The following is a 22,529-nucleotide window of genomic DNA, read 5'->3' on the forward strand; positions in this document are numbered from 1 at the left end:
ATGAGGAGCCGGGGAGCCGGAGAAAGTTGGGAAAGTGGACGGGGAGAATTTGATGTGAAGAGGCTGGGGAGACGAGATGGAACGAAAGGAGAGAAGAGAAGGGGAGACAGGGAGAAGGGAGTGGAGAGAAAGGGAGAGGGGAGTGGAGATGGAGGCTGGGAGAAGAGAAGGGGGATAGGACAGTGGGGGAGAGGAGGGGACATCGGGGTACTAGGGGACGGAAGAGGACGACGACGAGGGGCAGAGGAGAGAGGATGTAGAGAGCGGGATGGGAGGAGAGAACGGGGAGAAGTGACCGAGAGAAGGGAAGCGGACCAGGACGTGGGACGGTGCGGCGCTGGGGCCGGATCCGGCGCCGGGGACTGGGGCCGGGAAGTCGAGGGGCGGAGGGAGGGCGGGCGCCGGGGGCGCCTGGGCGCGCAGCGCAGTGGGGGCGGGGGCGGGGGCTCTGCGGGCGGAGGGGCGGGGGCTCGGGTTACCGCGCGGAGGGCGGGGGAGGGGAGGGGAGGGGGCTCGGGCCGCGGCGGCGAATCTCGCATCCTCCGCGGGGCGGCTGTGGAGGAGGAGGCGGCGCCCCGGCGGCGGTGGACGGACCGATCGACGGCCAAGGGCGCGGGGACCGACGGCAGGCTGTCCGGAGGGGATTGCGGGCCGCAGACCGACGGACTACGATGCGCGGCCGCAGGCCCCGCGCGGGCGGGCGCTGCCCGGGGGGCTGACCGCAGCCGGACGGCGCCCCAGCACCGGGCACGGGAGCCCGCGCCGCGCGGAGGTCAGTGCCACGGCCGCCCGGCCCGTCCGACCGCGCCCGCCTGGCCCGCTGGCCTCCTGGGGCTGCGGCGGCGGCGGTGGAGCCGGGGGCTTTGTTCTGAGCCGGAGACAATGGGGGAGGGGGGGCCTGGGCCTGCGGGACGGGCGAACGTGAACGTGAGCGTGGGGGCAGGGCCGGGGTCTTTGTGTGCGTGTGTCATCGAGTGGGCTGTGTGGCGGCGCGCGTGTGCGGGGAGTAGGGTGCGGACAGGGTTGTGTGTGCCACTCCAAGTGTGCGTGCATCTTCTGAATGTGAGCCAGTGCGGGTCCCCGGGAGGCTCTATGTGCATGTGCGTGTCACTCCAAGGGGGTGTGGGTCGGGATGAGTGTGTCATGGTGAAGGAGCCCCTGTGAGGATGTGTGTGTGTGTGTGTGTGTTGCCTAGCTCTGTAAGAGCCATGTGTCAGAATGTGGAGGATGGGTGTGTGACAGAGACAAACTGAGACAGAGACAAAGAAACTGAGGGGTGGGGGGAGCAAAAAGCAGCAGAGGAGAGAGAGTAAAGTCTCAAGCAGAGGCTGGTGTTGTAAGTGGGAGCCAGTGCCTGAGCAACTCCTAGGAGTTTGTGTCCAGGATGCCTGGATCAGAATCCCGTGCAGGGGACAGAGGGAGGTCACCACAGGCCTGGGTCCCACGCGGAGGGGGCGGGGAGAGGGAGGTCTAGAAGCACAATGAATTCAGTGTGGCATGGGCTGGGCCAGCAGCCACAAGGTCATAGGCCAGAAAAATATTGTCGCTTATGTCAACTCCTCAAGTACTCACATGGGAGATAGTCACAGCCCTACTTAACCCACAGGGGACACTGTCCCAGGCCACATACCTCCTCCAGAGATGCCCTCTCAGCCATCGCACACCTCCAGGAAGCACTGTCAGACCAACACACACCCATAGTAGACTGTCAAACCTACAGGAGATGCTCTCCTGACAATAGACTCCCATGGCAAAAATATTGTAATCAGCATATCCCCAGGGGGTCGTTTTTAGGGCCAGCACATACTGTGGGAGACACTGTTACTGCCAACAACCTCTCAGGAGACACTGTCACAGCAACACACATTCAAGGGAAATGCTGTCACAGCTAGCACGTCATTTAGGTTTATACACTGACCAGAGCTGTTAGTACATAGCAGGTGTTCCTGAGGCCTTGCACTCACAGTAGGCTGTGTCACAGTCACCCTTACCACAAAGCCACTTATATAACCCCTGGGAGACAGTCATAGGTGACACACATACACTACAGGGAGAGCTTCCCAGCTGCTAAACTCTTACAGAGCACATACCCTTACTCCGTATCTATAGACTTCCCAGACTTAACCTCCAGTTCCTTGAAAGCTTTGAGACCTGAATCAGTCTTCCCCTTGCCTTCAGTGCTGCCATGTCCTAAGTGTTCCTCCCACCAGCCTTATACTTTGACCTCCTCTGCTCCTGCTCCATTCTTCCCTCTCAAGCACCACTCTGTAGAACTGTTTGATCTCTAAAATTGTAAGCTCCTGAATTCCACTCTGCCTATAGCTCCCTAGAACCTCCTAGCTTTCAGATGCCCTCATTCCCATTATGCTCTCTAACCTCATAATGACCTCCTGCCCTGACCTCTTCATTTCCTCTTTATCCACTCCTTCCTGGTTCTTTGCTCTCCTTCCAGCTCATATGCCAAGGACCATCCATTCAGCACTCCTTGGCCACCTCTGTTCCATTGTCCTTGAGCCCTCCTATCCCATAAATTCTCAACCCTACTGAGTGATTTCTCAACAACTTGGAGAAGCAATACTTAATATAAATTCATGCTTCTATAAATTCTACCACTTGGCCCTCTGTAAATAAATCATTAACTTCCGTTAATTTAAAAGCAAAGAGAGAGAGAACACAGACATACAGACAGAGATCTCCTCTATATACTGATTTTCTCCCCAAATGCCCACAAAGGCCAGGAGGCCAAAGGTGAAGCTTGGAACTCAATCCATGTCTCCCACATGAGTGTCAGGGACCCAAACTACTTGAGCCATCACCTGTTGCCTCCCATGGTGACCATTAGCAGAACCTGGAATCAGGAGCAGAACTGGAACTCAAGTCCATGTGCCTCGACATGGGATGTGGGCATCCCAAATGGCATCTTAAATGGCTAGACCAAATACCCACCCAAGATGAAAACTGTTCTGTTTTCTTCACACTCCTTATCCCATAGCCTTCACTCCGTTGTTTTCAGTAGATTAATTAATCCATCCAATTCACTTATTCAACAAATACTAAATACTCTCCTAGGCAAAATAATGTGATAAGAGCTGACATTATAAGTTGAACAAAATGGATGTGGTCCTTGCCCTCAAGGTGCCTGCAAGCCTCAGGATAAGTGTTGTAACTGCTACACTCAGCAGGGGAACCTAACCAGGGTACGGAGGTTAAGTAAGGCTGTGACTATGTCCCATGTCAGTACTTGAGCAGTTGAGGCTCTCTGGAGGAAGTGGCATTTGAGCTTAAACTCGGTGGACAAATAGAAGTCAATCAAGAAAATGAGAGGTGATACAGAATGGATGGAGACAGTTCCAAGTCAAGGGAGCAGCATGGAACACATCTAGGTGAAGGTATTGTGTATCTCAGAGATGAAGCATTCAAAGTGTGTGGCATTTATAGGACAAGGGGAGGTAGGTGGAGGCTCAGACCATGTAGGGTCTTGTAGGCCACAAGAAATGATTCATTTAAGCAGTGAAGAATGGGGAGTCACCAAATCAGTTGAAGCTGGGGAGTGATAGGATCAGACTTGTCTTAGCACTCTGATAGTGTAGAAGCTTGGAGGAGGAGCATGGAATTAGGCGCACAGTAGGCTGTTGTTGTGCAGCCTGATCTGGAGTAGTGGCAGGAGAGAGGGAGAAAGTAGAACTCAGGAGGAGCTCTTCTGACATTGGCTTCAGCAGAGCTCAGAGACAAAAGGGACATGCAACGTGGGGAGAGGAGAGGGAAGAATTAGGAGTGGACAACTTGTCCCCTCAATTTGCACTCCCTCAGCTTTCGGCCTCCTCCCTCAGATTTTTACCTGCATCCTCCTCAACCTTTTTTCTATCCTTCCTGTAATAATAAACAGTGCTCTCCTTTGTATTTAAGGCCAGTCCTCTACCTGCAATATGGCCTCCACTCCTCCACAGGGACTTCACTCTGTTGATTACTCCAGGTCTTTCCCGAGTCTGCAGTTTCTCTCCCTCTCCCATTCCTCCTGGGAGCACATAAAGATCCTCCGGCTCTCCTCTCAGTCCTTACACAGTCTAGCCCTGTACTTCAGGGCCACCTTTGTGTTCTGCATAGATTAGTAACTGTTTCCACTTCATCACTTCCCTTTACTCCTGCGCTTCCAATTAAGAGCTCTGGCAAAGTGAAAGTGACCTCTCCCCTGCCAAATCTGGGGGATTTTTCAAAGTCCTCCACTGCTTGACCTCTTAGCAGGAGCTGACATTGTTGCCCTTTCTTCCTTCTTTTGTTCTTCTTTTTTTTTAAAAAAAAAAAATATTTATTTGAAAGGCAGAGTTGTAGAGAGGCAGAGGCAGAGAGGAGTCTTCCATCCACTGGTTCACTCCTCAAATGGCCTCAATGGCTGGAGCTGAGTCAATCTGAAGCCAGGAGCCAGGATCCTCTTCTGGGTCTCCCATGTGGGTGCAGGGGCCCAAGGACTTGGGCCATATTCTACTGCTTTGCAGGTAAATCTGCAATCTGCAATGCCAACATTCCATATGGGCACTGGTTCGGGTCCCAGCTGCTCCACTTCCAGTCCAGCTCTGTGCTAATGGCCTGGGAAAAGCAGTGGAAGATGGCCTGAGTGTCTGAGTCCCTGCCACCCATGCAGGAGACCTGGAAGAAGCTCCTGGCTCCAGCCTGGCCCATAGTTGGCCGTTGGTGACATCTGGGGACTGAACCACTGAAAGGAAGATCTCTCTTTATCTCTCCCTCTCTGACTTTCAAAAATAAATAAATCTTTTTTTAAAAAATCTTTTAAAAAAAGATTTATTTATTTTATTTGAAAGAGTTACACAGAGAGAGGAGAGGCAGAGAGAGAGAGAGAGAGAGAGAGAGAGAGAGAGAGAGAAGTCTTCCATCTGCTGGTTCACTCCCCAGCTGGCCACAAAGGCTGGAGCTATGCCAATCCGAAGCCAGGAGCCAGGAGCCCTTCCAGGTCTCCCACATGGGTGCAGGGGCTCAAGGACTTGGGCCATCCTCCACTGCTCTCCAAGGCCATAGCAGGGAGCTGGATTGGAAGTGGAGCAGCTGGGTCCCGAACCAGTGCCCACATGGGATGCCAGCACCGCAGGTAGCAGCTTAACCCACTGTGCCACAGTGCCAGCCCAAAAAATAAATAAATCTTAAAAAAAAATCCTACACTGTTTATGGGATGAATAAACCCAGCAACTCAAAATGGCCACAATGCTGGAGCTGAGCCGATCTGAAGCCAGGACCCAGGATCCTCTTTTGGGTCTCCCATGTGAGTTCAGGGGCCCAAGGACTTGGGCCATCTTCCACTGCTTTCTCAGACCATAGCAGAGAGCTGGATCAGAAGCAGAGCAGCCAGGACTTGAACCAGCACCCATATAGGATGCCAGCACTGCAGGCAGCAGCTTTCCCCTCTACTCCACAGTGCCGTCCTCTCTCTTTTGTTCTTGTCTTTTGGTTTCTAAGCCATCATTTTATTCTGTCAACCTTCAGTGAGCAACCATGTACCAGCCACACTGCTGGGTGATGGGAATCACTGTTCCTGCCTTTAGGGAGTTTACACTTTTGGGGGTGGGTCAGAGAAAAGCAAATGAACAGATGAACACAGTATGATAGGATTTTTGCTGCTTCTGTCTGCCAGAGCTGCTCCAGACTCTATCGCAGATCACTTTGAGAGCTCCTTATGTGTCTGGGTGAGCCACCTCATTCATTTCCAGGGCTTTAATGATCATCTGCAGGGTCGAGGAGTATTACTTTTCAGCTCCAGGCCTGCATACTGGCTCCCTGCTAGATCTTTGCTGTATAGCTCCCAGGCCCCTTACCATCCTCAAAGCTGAACTCATCATTCCTTCCTTCCCTAAATGAGCATTCCCACTCAGTTTGCAAGCTAGAAACTCAGAAATTAACTAGGAACTTCTCCCTTCTCCACATGTCCCATCATTCAGACAATCCTTGGAAACCACTGATTTCCACCTCCTCTCCAGCAGTCTTGGATATCCCTTCCCCTTTCTCCCGCCACCTCTGCTGGTGCTTCACCTCACCCTCTCTTCATACAAATGTTTGCATGAGCTTCTTAACTTGTTTCCCTGCACTTCTCGTCTTTTCTCTCCCAATCCTTTCTTCTCATTGCAGCAAGAAAGACCTTCCTAGCTATGTCACTCTCTGCTCGGCATCCTTCAGTGTCTTTCCATTTCCCTTGAACAAAATCCCTACTGGCTAAGGAGGCTTGTGACTATGTGTTCTGACTCTCCCCAGCCTCTTCAGCCTCAGGGCTGGTCCTGTTTCCTTAGTCCCCTCACAGCTGGAGTTCCAGCCATAGTGAATTCCTTCTAGTTCCCCAAAGACATTGCATTCTTCCATGTTCCTGGCCCTTTGCACATACTGCTCTCTATCTGAAAGGCCCTTCACCCCCTTCCTTTCCTGGCTAATCCCTTCTCATCCTCAGATCTGCTCTCAAACTCTGCTTTCCTAACTCCACCAGGCAGGCTTGAGCTCCTTCTGTTTCTCTGTTGCTTGCCTCTTCCTTGTTCAGTCTCCCCAACAATGCTAGCACCTGGCAAAGTTGCGTATTGTTCATCTTTTGACCTGAGGTGCTTGACACAGGTGCTTGGCAGTGAACAAAGGAATGAATACATGAGGCCCCTCACAGAACATCTCTCCCTTGGTCTCAGCTGTCCACATTCTTGAGAAGTTTTCACAGAATTCATTTACCTCACTGGAGACATTGCCACTCCTTTGCCCTATAACTTACTTTTCCTCACCACATGCTCTTCCTCCTCTCCCCCTTTCACCTGGCCTTCTCATTTTCCAGATCTTCTTCCTCAACCCTCTCCTCGGTGTACTAAAGGACCATCCAAAGTTTACAGATGCAAGTCCGTTGGACATGTGTCTATTGGGGTTCCTGGAAGGAATGGAAGATGCAGAAGCTGTGATCTGCCTTCAGGCCTCCAGACACTACAGTGCCTCGCCATGCCCTCCATTCCTCAACTTCTCCCCTGGAGGTGCCCTAAGCTACTCCTTCACCCCATCACTTGGAACCCTGGCATCCCTGTCCCTGCTCCCCCATCTTAGGGTCCCTGATTCTTGCCTCTTCCTTCAGCTCCAGTGTCCACGCTTCCTGGGTAACCCTCTAACAACAAGGCATTTTCAACCACTGCCAGTCAGAGGGCTTCCTGGTTCCCTGTGTCGGCTGGTGAGGGCATCATCTCAAGGGGTCTACTGGAGCCCTCAAGCCTCAGCCATGCTGCCCCTCTCTGCTCCTGTAAATCACAACTGCCCTGTTTTACTTGCTAAGCTGCTTGAAGAAGCTTGCTATCCCTCAGAGCCTAGGACACACCTCCCATAAGATTGATGAGAAGGAAGACCAGAGGGGAGAGAGAAGAAAGTGAAGAGGGCTAACCACACCTTAAACCTTCCAGCCACACCATTTATGACCTGAGTGGCTGAGCTTCTCTGAGCTCACCAGGTGAAAATGAGGATAACAGTATCTCCTTAAAACAGAAAGACAGTTATCAAGAGTTCAGCCAATCACTTAATTTTACTTCTAACCACTCAGTCCTTCAAGCAGCCCTTCAACCTCCCCCTTCCCAGAATGTCTTCCCTCTTGACATCTCTGGGTTGCTACACCTGTCAGCTTTTCTGTCAGTTCCAGCCTCACTGGCCTCCTCTGCATCCAGGACTCCAGGTCAAACTGTGACTGCCCATCCCCATCCAGCTCCTTTGCCTGCCCTGTCTATTCTTGTCCAGGTCTCCCTACCCATGCACTCCGTGAAGACGGGAACTTGATCTGTCGAGCCCTTACTCTGTCTCCAGTGTTTACTATGTCATCTGGCACTTGGCAGATCTTCAACAGTTAGTTGTTGAATTAATCTATCAGTGAATCACATACATATCTTGCCCTGGACTCTCCCCTTCACACGTCTCCTGGAGGCCTCTAAGCATCCCCGTCTCTCGCCATCTTGCCCTGTGTTCACTTGACCCTCAACCTAGACTGGGAATTGCCTCAGCCTTGCTCTCCTCCTCCTCTAACCCACTCCGTGCACACTGCCAGATTTAGTCTCCTAACGTAGAAAAACTTCGATCATTCTCCTTCCCTATTCTCTGACCATTTAGCTGGGCATTTCAGTGTCGTACCAGAGAAGCAGTGTGGTCCAACAGAAAGGATTAGCTTTGTAGTCTGCTTGAACTCCGTTCCAGATGTCTCTGCTTCCTTCTGTAAGCTGCATTCTCCTCATCTGTGAAATGACACTATTCCAGGCTCTGTGTGTGTGTGTGAGTGTGTGTGTGTGTGTCTGAGAGAGAGAGAGAGAGAGAGAGAGAGAGAGAGAGAGAAGCTAACATTTATTGTACCATCTCTATGGGCCAGACACTGTGGTAAGTTTTTTGTGAGCACTATTTCATTTAACTCCTGTGCCAACCACTTAAGGTATCCACTTTTTTTTTTTTTTTCACATTACTGCAGAAGAAACCAAACTAAGGCTTAGAAACATTAGATAACTTTGCCCAGAGTTATGCTGTCAATGGTAGGGTCAGGATTTGAACTGCTGTCTGACTCCAGAGCCCATCATCTTAACCACTAGGATAATAACCCATGCTTGCATGCTTATAAAAACTTACTGTGTGCCAGATACTGTTCCAGCTACTGAATACACTGTAGTGAGTATTATTATTGTCCCTATTTTGTAAATGAGGAAATGGAAGCACTGAAAAGTTAAGTGGCTTGCCTAAAGTCACACAGCTAGGACGTGTGAAGCTGTAAATACAGCCCAGGGTTCAGCCCCGGATCCCTGTCTTAACCACTCTCTTGTCCCACCTCAATACAACATGTGAGGGTCTTCAAAAGGTTCATGGAAAATGTGTATTATGAAAAAACTATGCACAAATATCATTTTTGCACCAAAATAAATGTATATTTAGTTCCATTTTTCCCACAAATTTTATGAAGTACCCTTATTGTGTCCCTGTTCTTGTGGGTGTGTAACCATGTATTGAATGAATCTAGGCTGATGGCTGGTCTATGGCTGTCTATTTGTAGATGCCTTCTTTCTCATTTCCCTGCAGGGAGCTTGCCCCCTTATCATGATTCTTTCCAAGGTCACGAGTGACCTCCTTACTGCTAAGTTTAATGGCCTGTTCCTAACTCACTTAAACGCTCAGCAGCACTAGACACTACCCACCCCTCCCTGCTTTCTGAAACGCTCCAGCCCTTCACTTCTGTGACACTGACTCCAGGGAGAACAAAGGTCTTCTCAGCTGCCCTTATCTGTGGTCTCCCCAGGGTTCTGTCTGAGACTTTCCACTCTCCACATCCCATCTGATGGGAGTCTCCACATTTATGGCTTTCAGTTACCCCAAGATATGTCTGATCCCACATCTCCAATCCAGGCATCTCTTCTAAGCACCAGACCTGCAAGTCCAAGTATGCCCGGGACATGTCCACATGGGGATCCCAACAGGCACCCAGAAAGTAGTTTCTCTTCTGCAGTATCCTGATGGCAGCACTTCAGTGGTTAGGCCAGAACCCTGGGTGAGCAGTCTAGAGCCCTTCTCCTCCCTCACTCTTGCTGTGCAGTCTGTGGCCAAGTCACGTCAACTTTACCTCCTCACCTCCTTCTTACCGATGTCTGCTCAGCCCCACCGCTCCTAACCTGGAATATTACAGAGGCCTCACACCTGGTCCCTCCTCCCACAGGTTCTCTTCCTACTTCAAGCCTCCACTGTCCTGGTAGGACTCTCTCCTGTTGGTCTATTTCCCTGATTCTGTCAACATGGAGTGTGTAGACCTGGAATCAAATTAAGACTATGTTAGTTCAGGAAAATTGTTTCACTCTGAGCCTCAATTTCCTCATTGGAAAATGGAAGCTGGGATTCTTTCCTCACAGGATGATTAAATGAGATACTGTCTGAATTGCCTGGCATGGGGCCCAGCATACTGTAAAAGCTCAGAAAATGTGAGTTCTCTCTGCCTCTTCTGCTCAGCCTCTCCCAAGAGAGTCCTCCTTGGGAGGGACAGAGCCAGGCCAGGAGCACAACCTCTGACTTGTCTCCGGGACACCCAGGGCAGCTAATTTTTCAGCTTTCTCCTCCTCCTGCCCTCACCCTCTCCCCTTCCTCCAGCCTGGCCCCTGCCTCTCCTGTCTCCCTACCCCCATCTCTCCAGGCCTGGCTGTGCTGTTTGCACTCACCTCCAGCCACTTCCCTACTTCCTCCTGGAGCACAGCCTTGCCCTGTGATCCCCCCAGTCCTCCCTCCAGCCCACCCCTCTGTCGGCTCCCACACTGCTCCTTGGCTCTCAGGTACTGCAGACACACAGCTCTGCCACACAGTTTCATTTGCCTTCATTCTTGCTCTGGGTCATCCCCCAGCTCCCCCAGCCCCACACCCGCCACCGGGCCAGAATTCAAGGCTCTCTTCCTCTTTCCCTTAAGCCTGGCTCTGTTTCCCCACCTCGCTTTGCTCACAGAGCCTCCTTTTCTTCCTCCACTTCTAGCCAGTCTGCCTTTCGTAGCCCCCCTCCTCACCCCGTTGTCTTTCTGGTCCCTGCCCCTCGCTGGCCCTGGGACAGGAAGTGGAGGGAGGAGGCCTAGGCGGTGCCAGCTCCCCCAGTCTGCTTCCCCTTCTGTACCTCGGGCCACTCCTCTACTTCCTCCTGAAGCACCCCCTCCCCTGTGGTCCCCCGTCCTCCCCGCAACCCACCTCTCTTTCCTTTCCCATGTTCCCCCTTGCTCCCAGGCCCTGTAGACAAACGGGCTGGGGGTGTGAGGGGGACTCTGTTAGGGAGGGGGAACTGACATCACGTTTCAGGCCCCAATGAACAGGCTTGCCCCTCCCCCTCTTAATGAGAACCAGCTGTGGTTCCAGAGGCCCAGATGTGGGGAGAGCCGGATAGAGTCAGAGGACCAAGTAACAGGACAGCAGGGGGTGGAGGGCTGGGGGCTGGACAGAGTGAGGGCATGTAGCAAGGCAGAACTGGGTGGCAGAAGAGATGTGGCAGCTCTGGGTAGGAGGCAGCATAGATCTGGGAAAGAGACAAGATGGATGGGGCAGGCAGGATCTGGGGGAAGTAATGGGACAGACCTGGAGAGGGAAGAGACAAGAATGGGGAGGAGGAGCAGGTTTTAAGGAAGAGACAGTGAGAAATACTGGACAGATGGGAGGAGATGGTGCTGAGAAGAGAGCTGGAGAGAGGATGAGACAGTCTCGGGAGAGAGTCTGGAGTTCGGGTTTGGAACTGGAAGCCTTGGAGCAGGAAGTGATGAGGCATAGTCCAGACAGAGGCTCTAGGGACCTGGAGGTCACAGCTGCAGCCGCAGAGCTGACCACGAGTGCCCCGGCAGCATGTGTGAGAGCGTGCCTGCGCGTGGGTGGGTCTGCAAGTGTGTGCGCGCGTGCCTGCCTTGTTGGTCTCTGCATACTTGACAGGGGGCCTGTCTGAGGGCATGGAAGGGTGTGTGTGTGTGTTTGTGGGGGGAGGAATAACTGAGACTGTGAATGTGCCTGTCTGTGTAAAGTCCATGGGAAAGAGTTTCAGTGTGGGTGTTGTTTCTGAGTGTGCATGCCTGCATATATGTGAGGGGTGGGTTCCATGTGAGTGAATATGTGCTGTGTGTGTTAGAAAATCGCTTCCATATGCGAGAAGGGGTGTCCCTGTAATGTGCAGTGGCTATCTATATGTTACAGCAAGCCTCTGTGCATCCATGTGTATACAGGTGTGTGTTGTGTTCCTGTCTGTGTGAGAATTCACCTGTGTGGATCTCTCATCCATGTGTCTAGCAGTGTGAGAGAATGTGCCAGCCTGTATTTGGGTCTATGACTTTGTGAGTGTGCACTTGTGAGTGTCCACTGTGTAAGTGTGCTGTGTGAGTCCGTAGTGGACAGAGACCCAAGCTGGATAATGAGGGGTCTACACAGGTTGAGGGAAGGGGCTGCTTTTACACAGAACATTTGCCTGAACCTGAATCCCTGCTCTTCAAAGCGGATCATTCACCTGGGTTTTATCTCATAGCATTCATACATCTTTTCATTCAGAAAGGTTATTGATCATGTACTATTCACCCTGCTCCTTACTACACATAAAGAATAGCCAGTTGTCTTGGTGGGGAGACAATTTTAGCACAGAGTGTGATAAGCGCATTCACCTCATTGTTATCTTCTCTCTGGCAAACCATTGCTGCTTTCTCTCCACTGACTGCTTAAAGGAATATGACCAGCCTCAACCCTTGATGAGTCGCTGATCTGGGCCCCAGAATCATCCCTATACACTCATGCTCCCTTCTCTTTGAGTCGTCCTGACCTCCCTGTTCTGACTTCCTCAACCAGTTATTCCATATGGAACCTCCACAGCCTCCACTGGGCCCGGGAGCTGGGGTGCTTAGAGCCCAGAATTCTAAAGTTAAGATGAAGGCACAGAAGGAGTCCCACAGGGGATGGAATTGGGAAATTAAGGAAAGAGTCTTTCAGATACTCAGCTCTGTGCTCCTTGCTTACAGTCTCCCAATTCTCACAAAATTCCACAGGGTAGATGTCACCATGGCCACTTTACAGATTCGGAAAATAACACTCAGACTGGACTTAAAAACAGACCGAATTCCAAAGCACCTGGTCTTTTTATTGCCTTACACAGATGGGAGAGATAGGGGTTGGAAGTGTAAGTAAGGGGTGAGGTCAGAAGCCCATCTGCTTTAGGAGGACAAGAAGTCCTAGAGCAGAGCAAGTCAGAGAAGATCAAAGACATAGGTCTGTAGCCACAAGACTGACCACAGTGGCTTCAGACCACTACGAGTGTGCTGATGTGGAAGCATCAGCCCTGTCCATTTGTTCGGCATTGATTGCTTGCTATTATGATGCCTCTACTAAATGCAGGAGAATCATAGTAAGACGTGTCCCTGTCCCCCAGGAGCCTCCAATCCAGTTCACAGGTAGACACACAAACAAATCAGGGCTTCTCTGCAACTTAGTATCAGCCCTTAGTATCAGTGTGTGCCAAACACAGCAGGAACCCAGGGGAGAATACAGTAGACCCTGCATAGGGCAGGGGATGATGATATAAGAGCAGAATCCACGGAAGACAGGAAGTTTGAACTGGATCTTGAAGTCTGAGTGGAAGATGGTCATGAGAAGAGAATTTTTAGAAGATATCTCAGGACATGAGAATGTCACATAGAAGGCAAGTAGTTGGGAGGGGGCGAGGTAATAGTTTTACTGTTGGACTATAAGGTGTGGTGGGAGAAGGTAGTCATGGAGGACACTGGAGAGGTTTGGCAAAGCTCAGACTGCAAAAACACATAAAGGAGGTTGGACTTGATCTTTTTAATTTTTTTACATTTTAAAGATTCATCTTTTTTATCTTTTTTAAAAAGATTATTTTTTATTTAATTTAAAGGCAGAGTTACAGAGACAGGAGGAGAGACAGCGAGAGAAAGATCTTCCATCCGCTGGTTCAGTTCCCAAATCACCACAACAGCCAGGGCTGGGCCAGGCCAAAGCCAGGAGCCAGGAGCTTCTTCTGGATCTCCCACATGGATGCAGGGGCCCAAGCACCTGGGCCACGCTCTGCTGCCTTTCCAGGCACATTAGCAAGGAGCTGGGTGGGAAGTGAAGCAGCCAGGTCTCGGGCCAGCACCCATAAGGGATGTTGCTGTCACAGGCAGAGGCCTAACCTACACCTCCACAAGGCTGGCCCTGTTGGACTTTTATCTTAAGTCAGAAGTTCTGTAGCTAATCTCCATGAAATCCTTGGAGCTGCAGGCATAAGTCTGCACATATGTATTACCTATATGTGTGTGTGTGTGTGTGTGTATGCATGCACAGCAGGGTAACAGCTTTCTGTTGTCACTACTAGGGAAACAGTACAAGCCTTTTACCAGGAGTAGTTTGGTTAGAGTTGTGTGGCTCTCTCCAGTCAAGTTAGATAGATTAGAGTACCCAAGCTCAGAGGCAGAGACCAGTAAGGAACTACTGCAAGAAGAGGAAGGAGAGATGACGGTGCTTAGACTGGGAAAGCAGTAATGCAGAAAGCAAGGAAAGAACAACCTGGAACTATATCTAGTTGAAACAGTCATGTTTTTGATGACTGGAAATCAGGACATAAGAAAAGCAAGAAAGCAAAGAGAACTTCTGGATTTCTGGCTTGGACACTGGGATGGATGGTGGCACTATTCACACAGGAAAGGGAATGGCGAGGAAAATCAGTTTGAGGTGATGCTCGGGGGAGTCTAACAGATGGCTGGACATACATCCAGAGCTCTCCAGAGCTGAATATGAGGGTTGGAAGGTCAGCGGCAAACAGATGATACGTTTTAAAAAAAAAAAAAAAAACTCATTTGCTACACTTGAGACAAAGGCATGGGAGTGGAAAAGAACACCTAGGCACACAAAAGATGCAACCCAAGACTGAGCTCTGGAGAACACCAATTGTGAAGAATGGGCAGAAGAACTTGCAAAGGAATTGAGGAAGGGACGACAGGGAAGCTTGATGGGAGCAGGAGAAGGGGTGAGGGGGACGTGTGGGTGGGGCAGTCATAGCACGAAGCCAAGAGGAATTGGCTTCGAGGAGCCAGTATAAGTGGTTCAGTGGTCCAGAATGCGTCAGTAGGATGAAGGTTTAAAAGTGTAGCTGGATGTGGAACATGGAGATGATGGGAAGCTTAGAGGGAGCAATGTAAGAGAGGAAGCCTCACAGCCTAGAGGGAGGAGGGTATGAGAAGTGTGACATGGAGATGAAACAGCTCAGGGACTGGTAGCTTCTGAATGTTCCTCTTCCCTCCTGCAACAGCTAATGAAATGTCATTTCAATGTAGAGATGTCGTGCTGTATTGTTTAGAGAATAATGACAAGAAAAAGAAGCTGGTGCATGTTCAGTACAAATGCAAATTCCTTTTACCAATATTTTCGATATACAATTGGTTGAATTGATAGAGGCAGAACCCGGGGGAGGGGGCTGGTTGTACAAATATGACTCCAGGCAAGATTATCAGGTTATTGATGCTGGAAAGTGGGTATGATTACATGGTTATTGAGGCTGGATGAGAAGAAAATGAGAAAGGACTGGCCATATTTTTTAAGTCCAGAGATAGAAGGAAGGGAATATATCAATATTCAAGCCTGAATAATAGGAAGCAGAAAACTCTGCAGAGAGAGAGTGCTCAGGGTGCGATGGGAGCCTGCTAGGGGAAAGACAAGAGGGAGCCTTGAAGAGCCCTGAAGCAGAGATCCCTGGGGCTGAGACGGGTGTGTGAGGCAGCACGAGGGCTGGGCTAGGGTTGGAGGACTGAGCATTTCTGAGTTTTGATGTGGCCTCCATCCTCGTGTGGGCTGTTGATCGCTTCCCTGGCATGATCATTTCCCATCTCCTTTTCTCGCAGGTCAGACAACCTGAGTTAGAACCAAGGCCCAGTTTGAACGTGATCCAAAACCTGACGTCAAGTTGGGCCCAGAGCCTGATCTGGAGCTGGAGCCCCAGCCACAGCTGGGCAGTTCCTACCATGCAGAAGGAGCCAGGCATTGTGCCTTCCTGGCCTGGCATGAAGAGCCCCAACCTCTTGCTCCTGCTACCACTGCTGCTGCTGCTCCTGGGGGCCTGGGTGCCAGGTGCCCAGGGTCAGGCAGGAAGCCTGGACCTGCAGATCGATGAGGAACAGCCAGCTGGCACACTGATTGGGGACATTAGTGCAGGACTTCCGGCAGGCACAGCAGCACCTCCCATGTACTTCATCTCTGCCCAGGAGGGCAGTGGCGTGGGCACAGACCTAGCCATTGATGAACACAGTGGGGTCGTCCGTACAGCCCGTGTGTTGGACCGTGAGCGGCGGGACCGTTACCGCTTCACTGCAGTCACTCCTGACGGTGCCACCGTGGAAGTTACAGTGCGCGTGGCTGACATCAATGACCATGCTCCAGCCTTCCCGCAGGCTCGGGCTACCCTGCAGATACCTGAGCATACAGCTTTTGGCACCCGCTATCCACTGGAGCCTGCTCGTGATGCAGATGCTGGCCACCTTGGAACCCAGGGCTATGCACTATCCGGGGATGGAGCTGGAGAGACCTTCCGGCTGGAGACACGCCCCGGTCCAGATGGGGCTCCAGTGCCTGAACTGGTAATTACTGGGGAGCTGGACCGGGAGAACCATTCACACTACATGCTGCAGCTGGAGGCCTACGATGGTGGTTCACCCCCGCGGAGAGCCCAAGCCCTGCTGGACGTGACACTGCTAGACATCAATGACCATGCCCCAGCTTTCAATCAGAGCCGCTACCATGCTGTGGTGTCTGAGAGCCTGGCCCCCGGGAGTCCTGTCTTACAGGTGTTTGCCTCTGATGCTGATGCCGGCGCCAATGGGGCTGTCACTTACGAAATCAACCGGAGACAGAGTGAGGGTGATGGGCCCTTCTCCATTGACGCACACACGGGGCTGTTGCGGTTGGAGCGGCCACTGGACTTTGAGCAACGGCGGGTCCATGAACTGGTGGTACAGGCACGGGATGGTGGGGCTCACCCTGAGCTGGGCTCAGCCTTTGTGACTGTGCACGTGCGAGATGCCAATGACAATCAGCCTTCCATGACTGTCATCTTCCTAAGTGCAGATGGCTCCCCCCGAGTGTCTGAGGCTGCCCCGCCTGGGCAGCTGGTGGCTCGAATATCTGTGTCCGACCCAGATGATGGTGACTTTGCCCACGTCAATGTGTCCCTGGAAGGTGGAGAGGGCCACTTTGCCCTAAGCACCCAAGACAGCGTCATCTACCTTGTGTGTGTAGCTCGACGGCTGGACCGGGAGGAAAGGGATGCCTACAACCTGCGGGTTACAGCCACAGACTCAGGCTCACCCCCACTGCGGGCAGAGGCTGCCTTTGTGCTGCATGTCACTGATGTCAATGACAATGCCCCTGTCTTTGACCACCAGCTCTACCGGCCTGAGCCCCTGCCTGAGGTTGCACTGCCTGGCAGCTTCGTGGTGCGGGTGACAGCACAGGATCCTGACCAAGGCACCAATGGTCAGGTCACCTATAGCCTGGCCCCTGGTGCTCATACCCGTTGGTTCTCCATCGACCCCACCTCAGGCATCATCACCACGGCTGCCTCGCTGGACTATGAGTTGGAACCTCAGCCACAGCTGATTGTGGTGGCCACGGATGGGGGCCTGCCCCCTTTAGCCTCCTCTGCCACAGTTAGTGTGGCCCTGCAAGATGTGAATGATAATGAGCCCCAGTTCCAGAAGACTTTCTACAACGCCTCACTGCCTGAGGGTACCCAGCCTGGAACCTGCTTCCTGCAGGTAGGTAGCCCTCCACATACACACACAGCAGGTAGTGTGGTGGGCAGGGTTGGGACAGGGCCGAAGGAGACCTCAGAACAGGTGCCAAGCCTGTGGGTGCATCTCCTCATGTGGCTATGCCATGGAGTTTGAGCTCCAGAGTCTGTGTGGAGGGTGAGGGTTAAGGAGAAGATGAGAAAGCAGGGTGAAAGGGCTGAGGCAGGTAATCGTAGAAGTCGGGGGAACTAAGAATAGATGTAGAGGAGAAGTGTCTAGCAGTGTCAGGAAGTAAAGGAGACTCTACAGTCTCAAAGCTGTTCTACAAGACAGGTATGTGGACTTTTCAGACCCACTCCGCTCGTCTTCCCCAAGAGAAATCCCTGCATTTAGGGAGTCCTCCATGCCTAGTCCAGTGCAGGCCGTGCTGGAAGAAATCCCTGTGTCTGCCCCTGCAGCAGAGCCTTGGTGGGACACCTAGTGTCAGGCAAGAGGACAGGAGATAACGAGCGCTATCCAATGAGATCCTGATGTGCACAGCAGGAAGACCTCTCAAAGGAGGAGGCAGGAGCTGAAGGGAACACAGACTGGCCACAAATCAGACTCGGAAGAGGTGAAAGCAGAGAGGCAGTCTGAGGACAGACTGCAGAAGTCCCTGGGCACCACACTGTGAGGGCTGAAGGCTTTCCTTGGAAAGCAAAGGAGGTCACTGAACTTGTTTGAGCTGCGAAAGGATTGATCAGATTTTTAGATCAGCTAACTAGGCTTTAAGGGTAAAGGATGGATTGGATCAGTAGGTGAGTGATAGATCATTCCTTTATTCATAGGTTCAAGGATTTACTTATCCACTGTAAGCCTGGAGCTATGCTTGGCCCAGAGAACAAAGAAAGGAGAGAGTCCTGTTCCCAGGCAGCTCCTAGATCAGGAGATGGGCCATTAACTAGTGCTGCACAGGAGGTATGCAAAGTGTTGGGGAAGCTCAGAGGACGGACCTTGAAGACCTAGTAAGACTTTGCCAAATGGTGAATACAGGGTTTGTGGATGAAGACTCCAGGCCTATAAAGAAGCTGCTAAATATATACCAGGATGACCTGATGTGTTCAAGAGCGGCATTGTTCAGGTTGGCCTCAGCTGTACTGATGAGAAGGAGCTGGGGGGAGACAAGGTAGTAGACATGGAGCAGGTCACATGTTTTGACTTTATCTTAAAAATTATAGGGAGTCAATGCCAATGAGGGGCTCTAAAAAAATCTGTTTTGTCTTTTGTCTGCACTATAGAGTATGGCTGCAGGAGAGACACTGCAGGCAGGGAGGCCTCTTAAGAGACTGGTGATTTCAGTCCTATGTCTCCAAAGTCTACCAGATCCCTCAGTCTCTCCTCAGCTGCCTCTTGACCTGGACTTCCAGACCAGTATTTGGGCCTGGCTGACCCCTTGTCTTCCAGCCAGTCTCTGGATGTTGCCTGTCTGGTGCTATCCAGCCCCCAGCACCCACTCTCCCATGTGTTCATGCTTCCTCTTGGCCAGGGCTAGTTGATTACTGCTGCCAAATTTCTTCCCTCCTCAGTTGATCCTGAAGTAAGAGAGCAAGTTTCCAGGTGGTGTCCTGGAGTTTTTATTATTAGCAACCATGGAGAAGCAGGGGTAAAAAATGACCACTGGGGCTTCAAAACTATCACAAAGTCTTAACATTTGACTTACTTACCGTGTAAATAAATATATTTATTGAATTTGCACCACGTGCCAGTCACTATGTTAGATTTTCAGAATACAGAAACGAACGAGTCACCATCCCTTCTCCTATCTTCTGGCGTCCAGAGGGGAGATTTGTGTGCAAAGAAATAGTTTTATTACAATGAGAAAACTCCCATACTAAATATATAATAAGTATTGCATATGTATAAAATATGTATTTTATATATAGTATGTATACATATAAATACACACATATAAAAATACAGATAGACAGACTGTATGTTTTCCTGGAGAACAGGACTCTTGATTTGAGACTTCAGGAATGAGCAGTTTATAACAGAACCGGATGGGTGGAGGGTTTCACACAGATGATATGCATAGAGAAGTGGGAAAGCCTGACCAGCTCAAGGGCCTGCAAGTGGCTCAGTATCTCCGGAGTCTGGAGATGTGTGAGATGGAAGAGTGAGTGAGTGATGAGATATGCAAGTAGGCCAGATAGTGAGAAGCTGAAACAAGGAGTTCAGGATTTTTAAGACATCAAAATATCTTTGAGTATAGGAGTAATGTGGATAAATTTTTTTTTCTAAGATTGTAGTCAATATAGAGCAGTAGTTCACAGTTTTGGTCCCCTAGCAGGGACATTTTGATAATGTCTAGAGTCATTTTGATGGTCACAACAAGTGGAATGCTACTGGCCTCTAGTGAGTAGAAGCTAGCGATGCTGCTAACCATCCTAAAAAGCACAGGAAACCCCCACAATAAAGAATTTTCTGCCCCAAAATGTTAGTAATACAAGATCAAGAAACTGATGAGAGAATATATTGGAGGGTCAGATCCCTTTATAGGGACTTACAGTAATCCAGCGGAGAGACGAGTCGGGACAGTGATAATGGCAATAGAGAGGACAAACAGGGTTTATTTAGTCCTTAGCTGATTGATATACCAGGCAAGAAAAAGGGAAGAACTGATTTCTGGCTTGAGCAGCTGTGTGGATGGAAGAGTCATTAGAGCAGATTTGGAATGCTCACGAGTTTAGTTTGGGACAGGTTGTATTTAAGGTGCCGGCAGGACATCCAAGTGGAGATGTTGAGCAGGCATCTGGATATACAAGTTTGGCGCTCTGAGGAGTGGTCCAGGATGAAAGTACAGATGATGACTAAAGCCATGGAAGTAAAAAAGAAGGCCCTGGGAGAGCATGTAGAGAGAGGAGAGTCAAAGATTGGCTTCAGGAAACAATGGTGAGTAAGAACAGGCAGAGTAAGGGGATGCGGAGGAAGACTGAAAGGTGGAGAGGCAGCGTGAGGAGAGGCAGAGAGAGTGGTGTCAAGTCAAAGCCGGAGGTACCTGGGATGGAGGTTGGGATGGGCCAATGCAGTTAGAGCTCACAGAGTTGTTCTTCCTTTGTTCCTTGAACCAGTGCATCTGATGAGAGCAAGGAATAAAGTGGGGGCCAGAGGAGAGGAGTGAAATTTATTGTAGTTTGGGGGTAACATGGGAGATGGAGCTGACCAAGGTTGAACTAAGAAGCTGAGCTGGGAACATGCTGAAAATGGATACTGTGTATTTGCAGTGAAACCTCTGAGCAGGGGCCATACAGGCCAGGAAATTCACTTCTGCCTTGGTCACTTCCAGTCAATAGCTAGCCCCCATACCTTTTGGGGTCACTTCCTGACAACTTCCCCCCACCACTGTTTATTGCTTTCTTCCTGCCGCGAGTCAGAGGGCAGAGGTCTTTAGCAGCTTCTGCAGATGGTGCTGCAGTGGTGTTGCTGCCCGCCGGGATTGATGTAGGGGGAAGTCTGTCTCCTGGGATATCTGGGCTCCCAGCCACCAAAAAGAGTTGGAGCAGGAGCTGTTTCCAGGGTTCAGCTGTAGCAGGGTCTTAGTGTCTCTCAGGAGGGTAAACAATGGCACAGATCACTCCTGTCAAGGGCCTGGGCAACACTCAGAAGTCTTTGGCCAGCTTTCTCTGTGAGCACATTTTCTGGCTGAGAAAGGGCACTGTCTAGCTTCCTCTTGCAGTGTATCATGACCCCAAGGTCTTTCTATACACAAAGAGCACTTTGTCACAGGCTGTAGCAGTGAGCACCAGCTAACCCACTATTGAGGGTCCAATGTGCACCCTATGTATTAAACTTAGTATGAAAGAAGGTTTTGTTACAAAACAGGGCAATCAGAATGTCTGTTTACTCAGTGAACAAATATACACTGAGCACTTACTGTGTACCTGGCTCTGTCTTAGGCTGAAGATGCATGAGCCACATCCATACACCCATACAGAAGACCCTATAGCAATCAGACCCTGTTATTAATCAGGTCCATCTCTGTAATGATCAGATTTAATGAAGGCCAGATATGTAATATTGGCCTCAAGCATTCTGTCGGGCAGGTCTCTGCCTGGGCTGGTTATGGGAATTGGTAAGGGCACCAGATCACTTCTGACACCAGATATGGGGGAAGGCGTTCCCCACTCACCAAGCAAGCAGTCGGTTCTACAGTGGACACAAAGAGTCCTCTAATTTAAGAGAATTCTGACACCGCCTACCCAAGACTGCCCCTCCCCACCCTTTAGATGCAAGACGCAAGCCCCGCAACATTCTGCCTGTGCTTCTGAACCACTGGCTATCGGGGTTCCCACAACTCCCTCGTTAGGGTCAGTTAATTTCTCTGAGCAGTTCACAGAACTTGGGGAAACACCTGTGCCAGCCTGATCGTGTATGAGATGGAGAGGTACACAGGGCAAGGGAGGGGGAGGGGCGCCGAGCTTCCCTGCCCTCTCCAGAAGGCTACCCTCCAGGAACACTGCATGTTCACCTGTCCAGAAACTCTCCAACCCTGTCCTGTGGGGGCTTTCCAGTGACTTCATTGTGTCGGCACGATGGCTATAGACTGGGTGGGGAAACCCAGCAAGGACTGTCTGCTCAGATTCTTCAGCATTCCTTCCTCATTGGTATGTGGCTGGATCCCTCTGGAATGAGGAGGGTTTTAGGGCCTACTGCTGGACAAGGATAGGTCAGAGAATGTCTTTATAGTCAGCCAGAGGCCAGGAAAGATTAAAGTTTCTATGACCCACCTTAGGGAAGACAAATTCTAGTTTATAGTGCCTGCCTTGGGAAGGGAAGTTATTATAAGCCAAGAACTGTAGATGAAAACATATATATATTATATATAATAGCTTATCTCTAAAAGTTATTTAAAGCCCTAAAAATCTGTATTCGTCACTCTTACAGTCATTCATAAAACATGTTCAGAGAAATGAAAAATTTGACTTACCCAATACACACATTCCCAGCTAAGGTTGAAAAAGGTGACCCGCTGCTTTCTTGTTTCAGCTGTCCAGGTGTCCTTTTTGAAGTCTACTTAATGTCACTTTAAGTAGATATTTTAATGCTTTTTGTTGGTAATTTGCTCTTTGAAGTGGTCCCCAAATGTAGGGCTCAACTACTTATTTAGTGTTCCCAGGCACAAGAAGGGTGTGATGTGCCTTAATGGATAAATGAGTTCTAGTGCTGTTGACTGAGTTCAGTTTAATGAATCAACAATCTACATTAGATAAGGTATCTTTAAACAGAAAGACACATCAAACAACA

At 50.5% G+C, this 22,529-nt stretch overlaps 1 protein-coding gene across 1 annotated transcript in view; it reads left to right on the forward strand.

The window, feature by feature from the left end:
- Positions 1-497: 497 nt before the first annotated feature.
- The window catches only part of DCHS1 (dachsous cadherin-related 1), a 35,371-nt gene continuing 13,339 nt past the window's right edge, over positions 498-22,529 (forward strand). Inside the window, exons 1-2 of the mRNA XM_051851319.2 lie at positions 498-772; positions 15,363-17,270. Of these exons, the coding sequence (XP_051707279.1) occupies positions 15,483-17,270 (1,788 nt within the window). The 5' untranslated portion in view covers positions 498-772; positions 15,363-15,482. The remainder of the gene's footprint in view (positions 773-15,362; positions 17,271-22,529) is intronic.

Source organism: Oryctolagus cuniculus, chromosome 1 (assembly GCF_964237555.1).
Source record: "Oryctolagus cuniculus chromosome 1, mOryCun1.1, whole genome shotgun sequence".
Taxonomy (NCBI): domain Eukaryota; kingdom Metazoa; phylum Chordata; class Mammalia; order Lagomorpha; family Leporidae; genus Oryctolagus; species Oryctolagus cuniculus.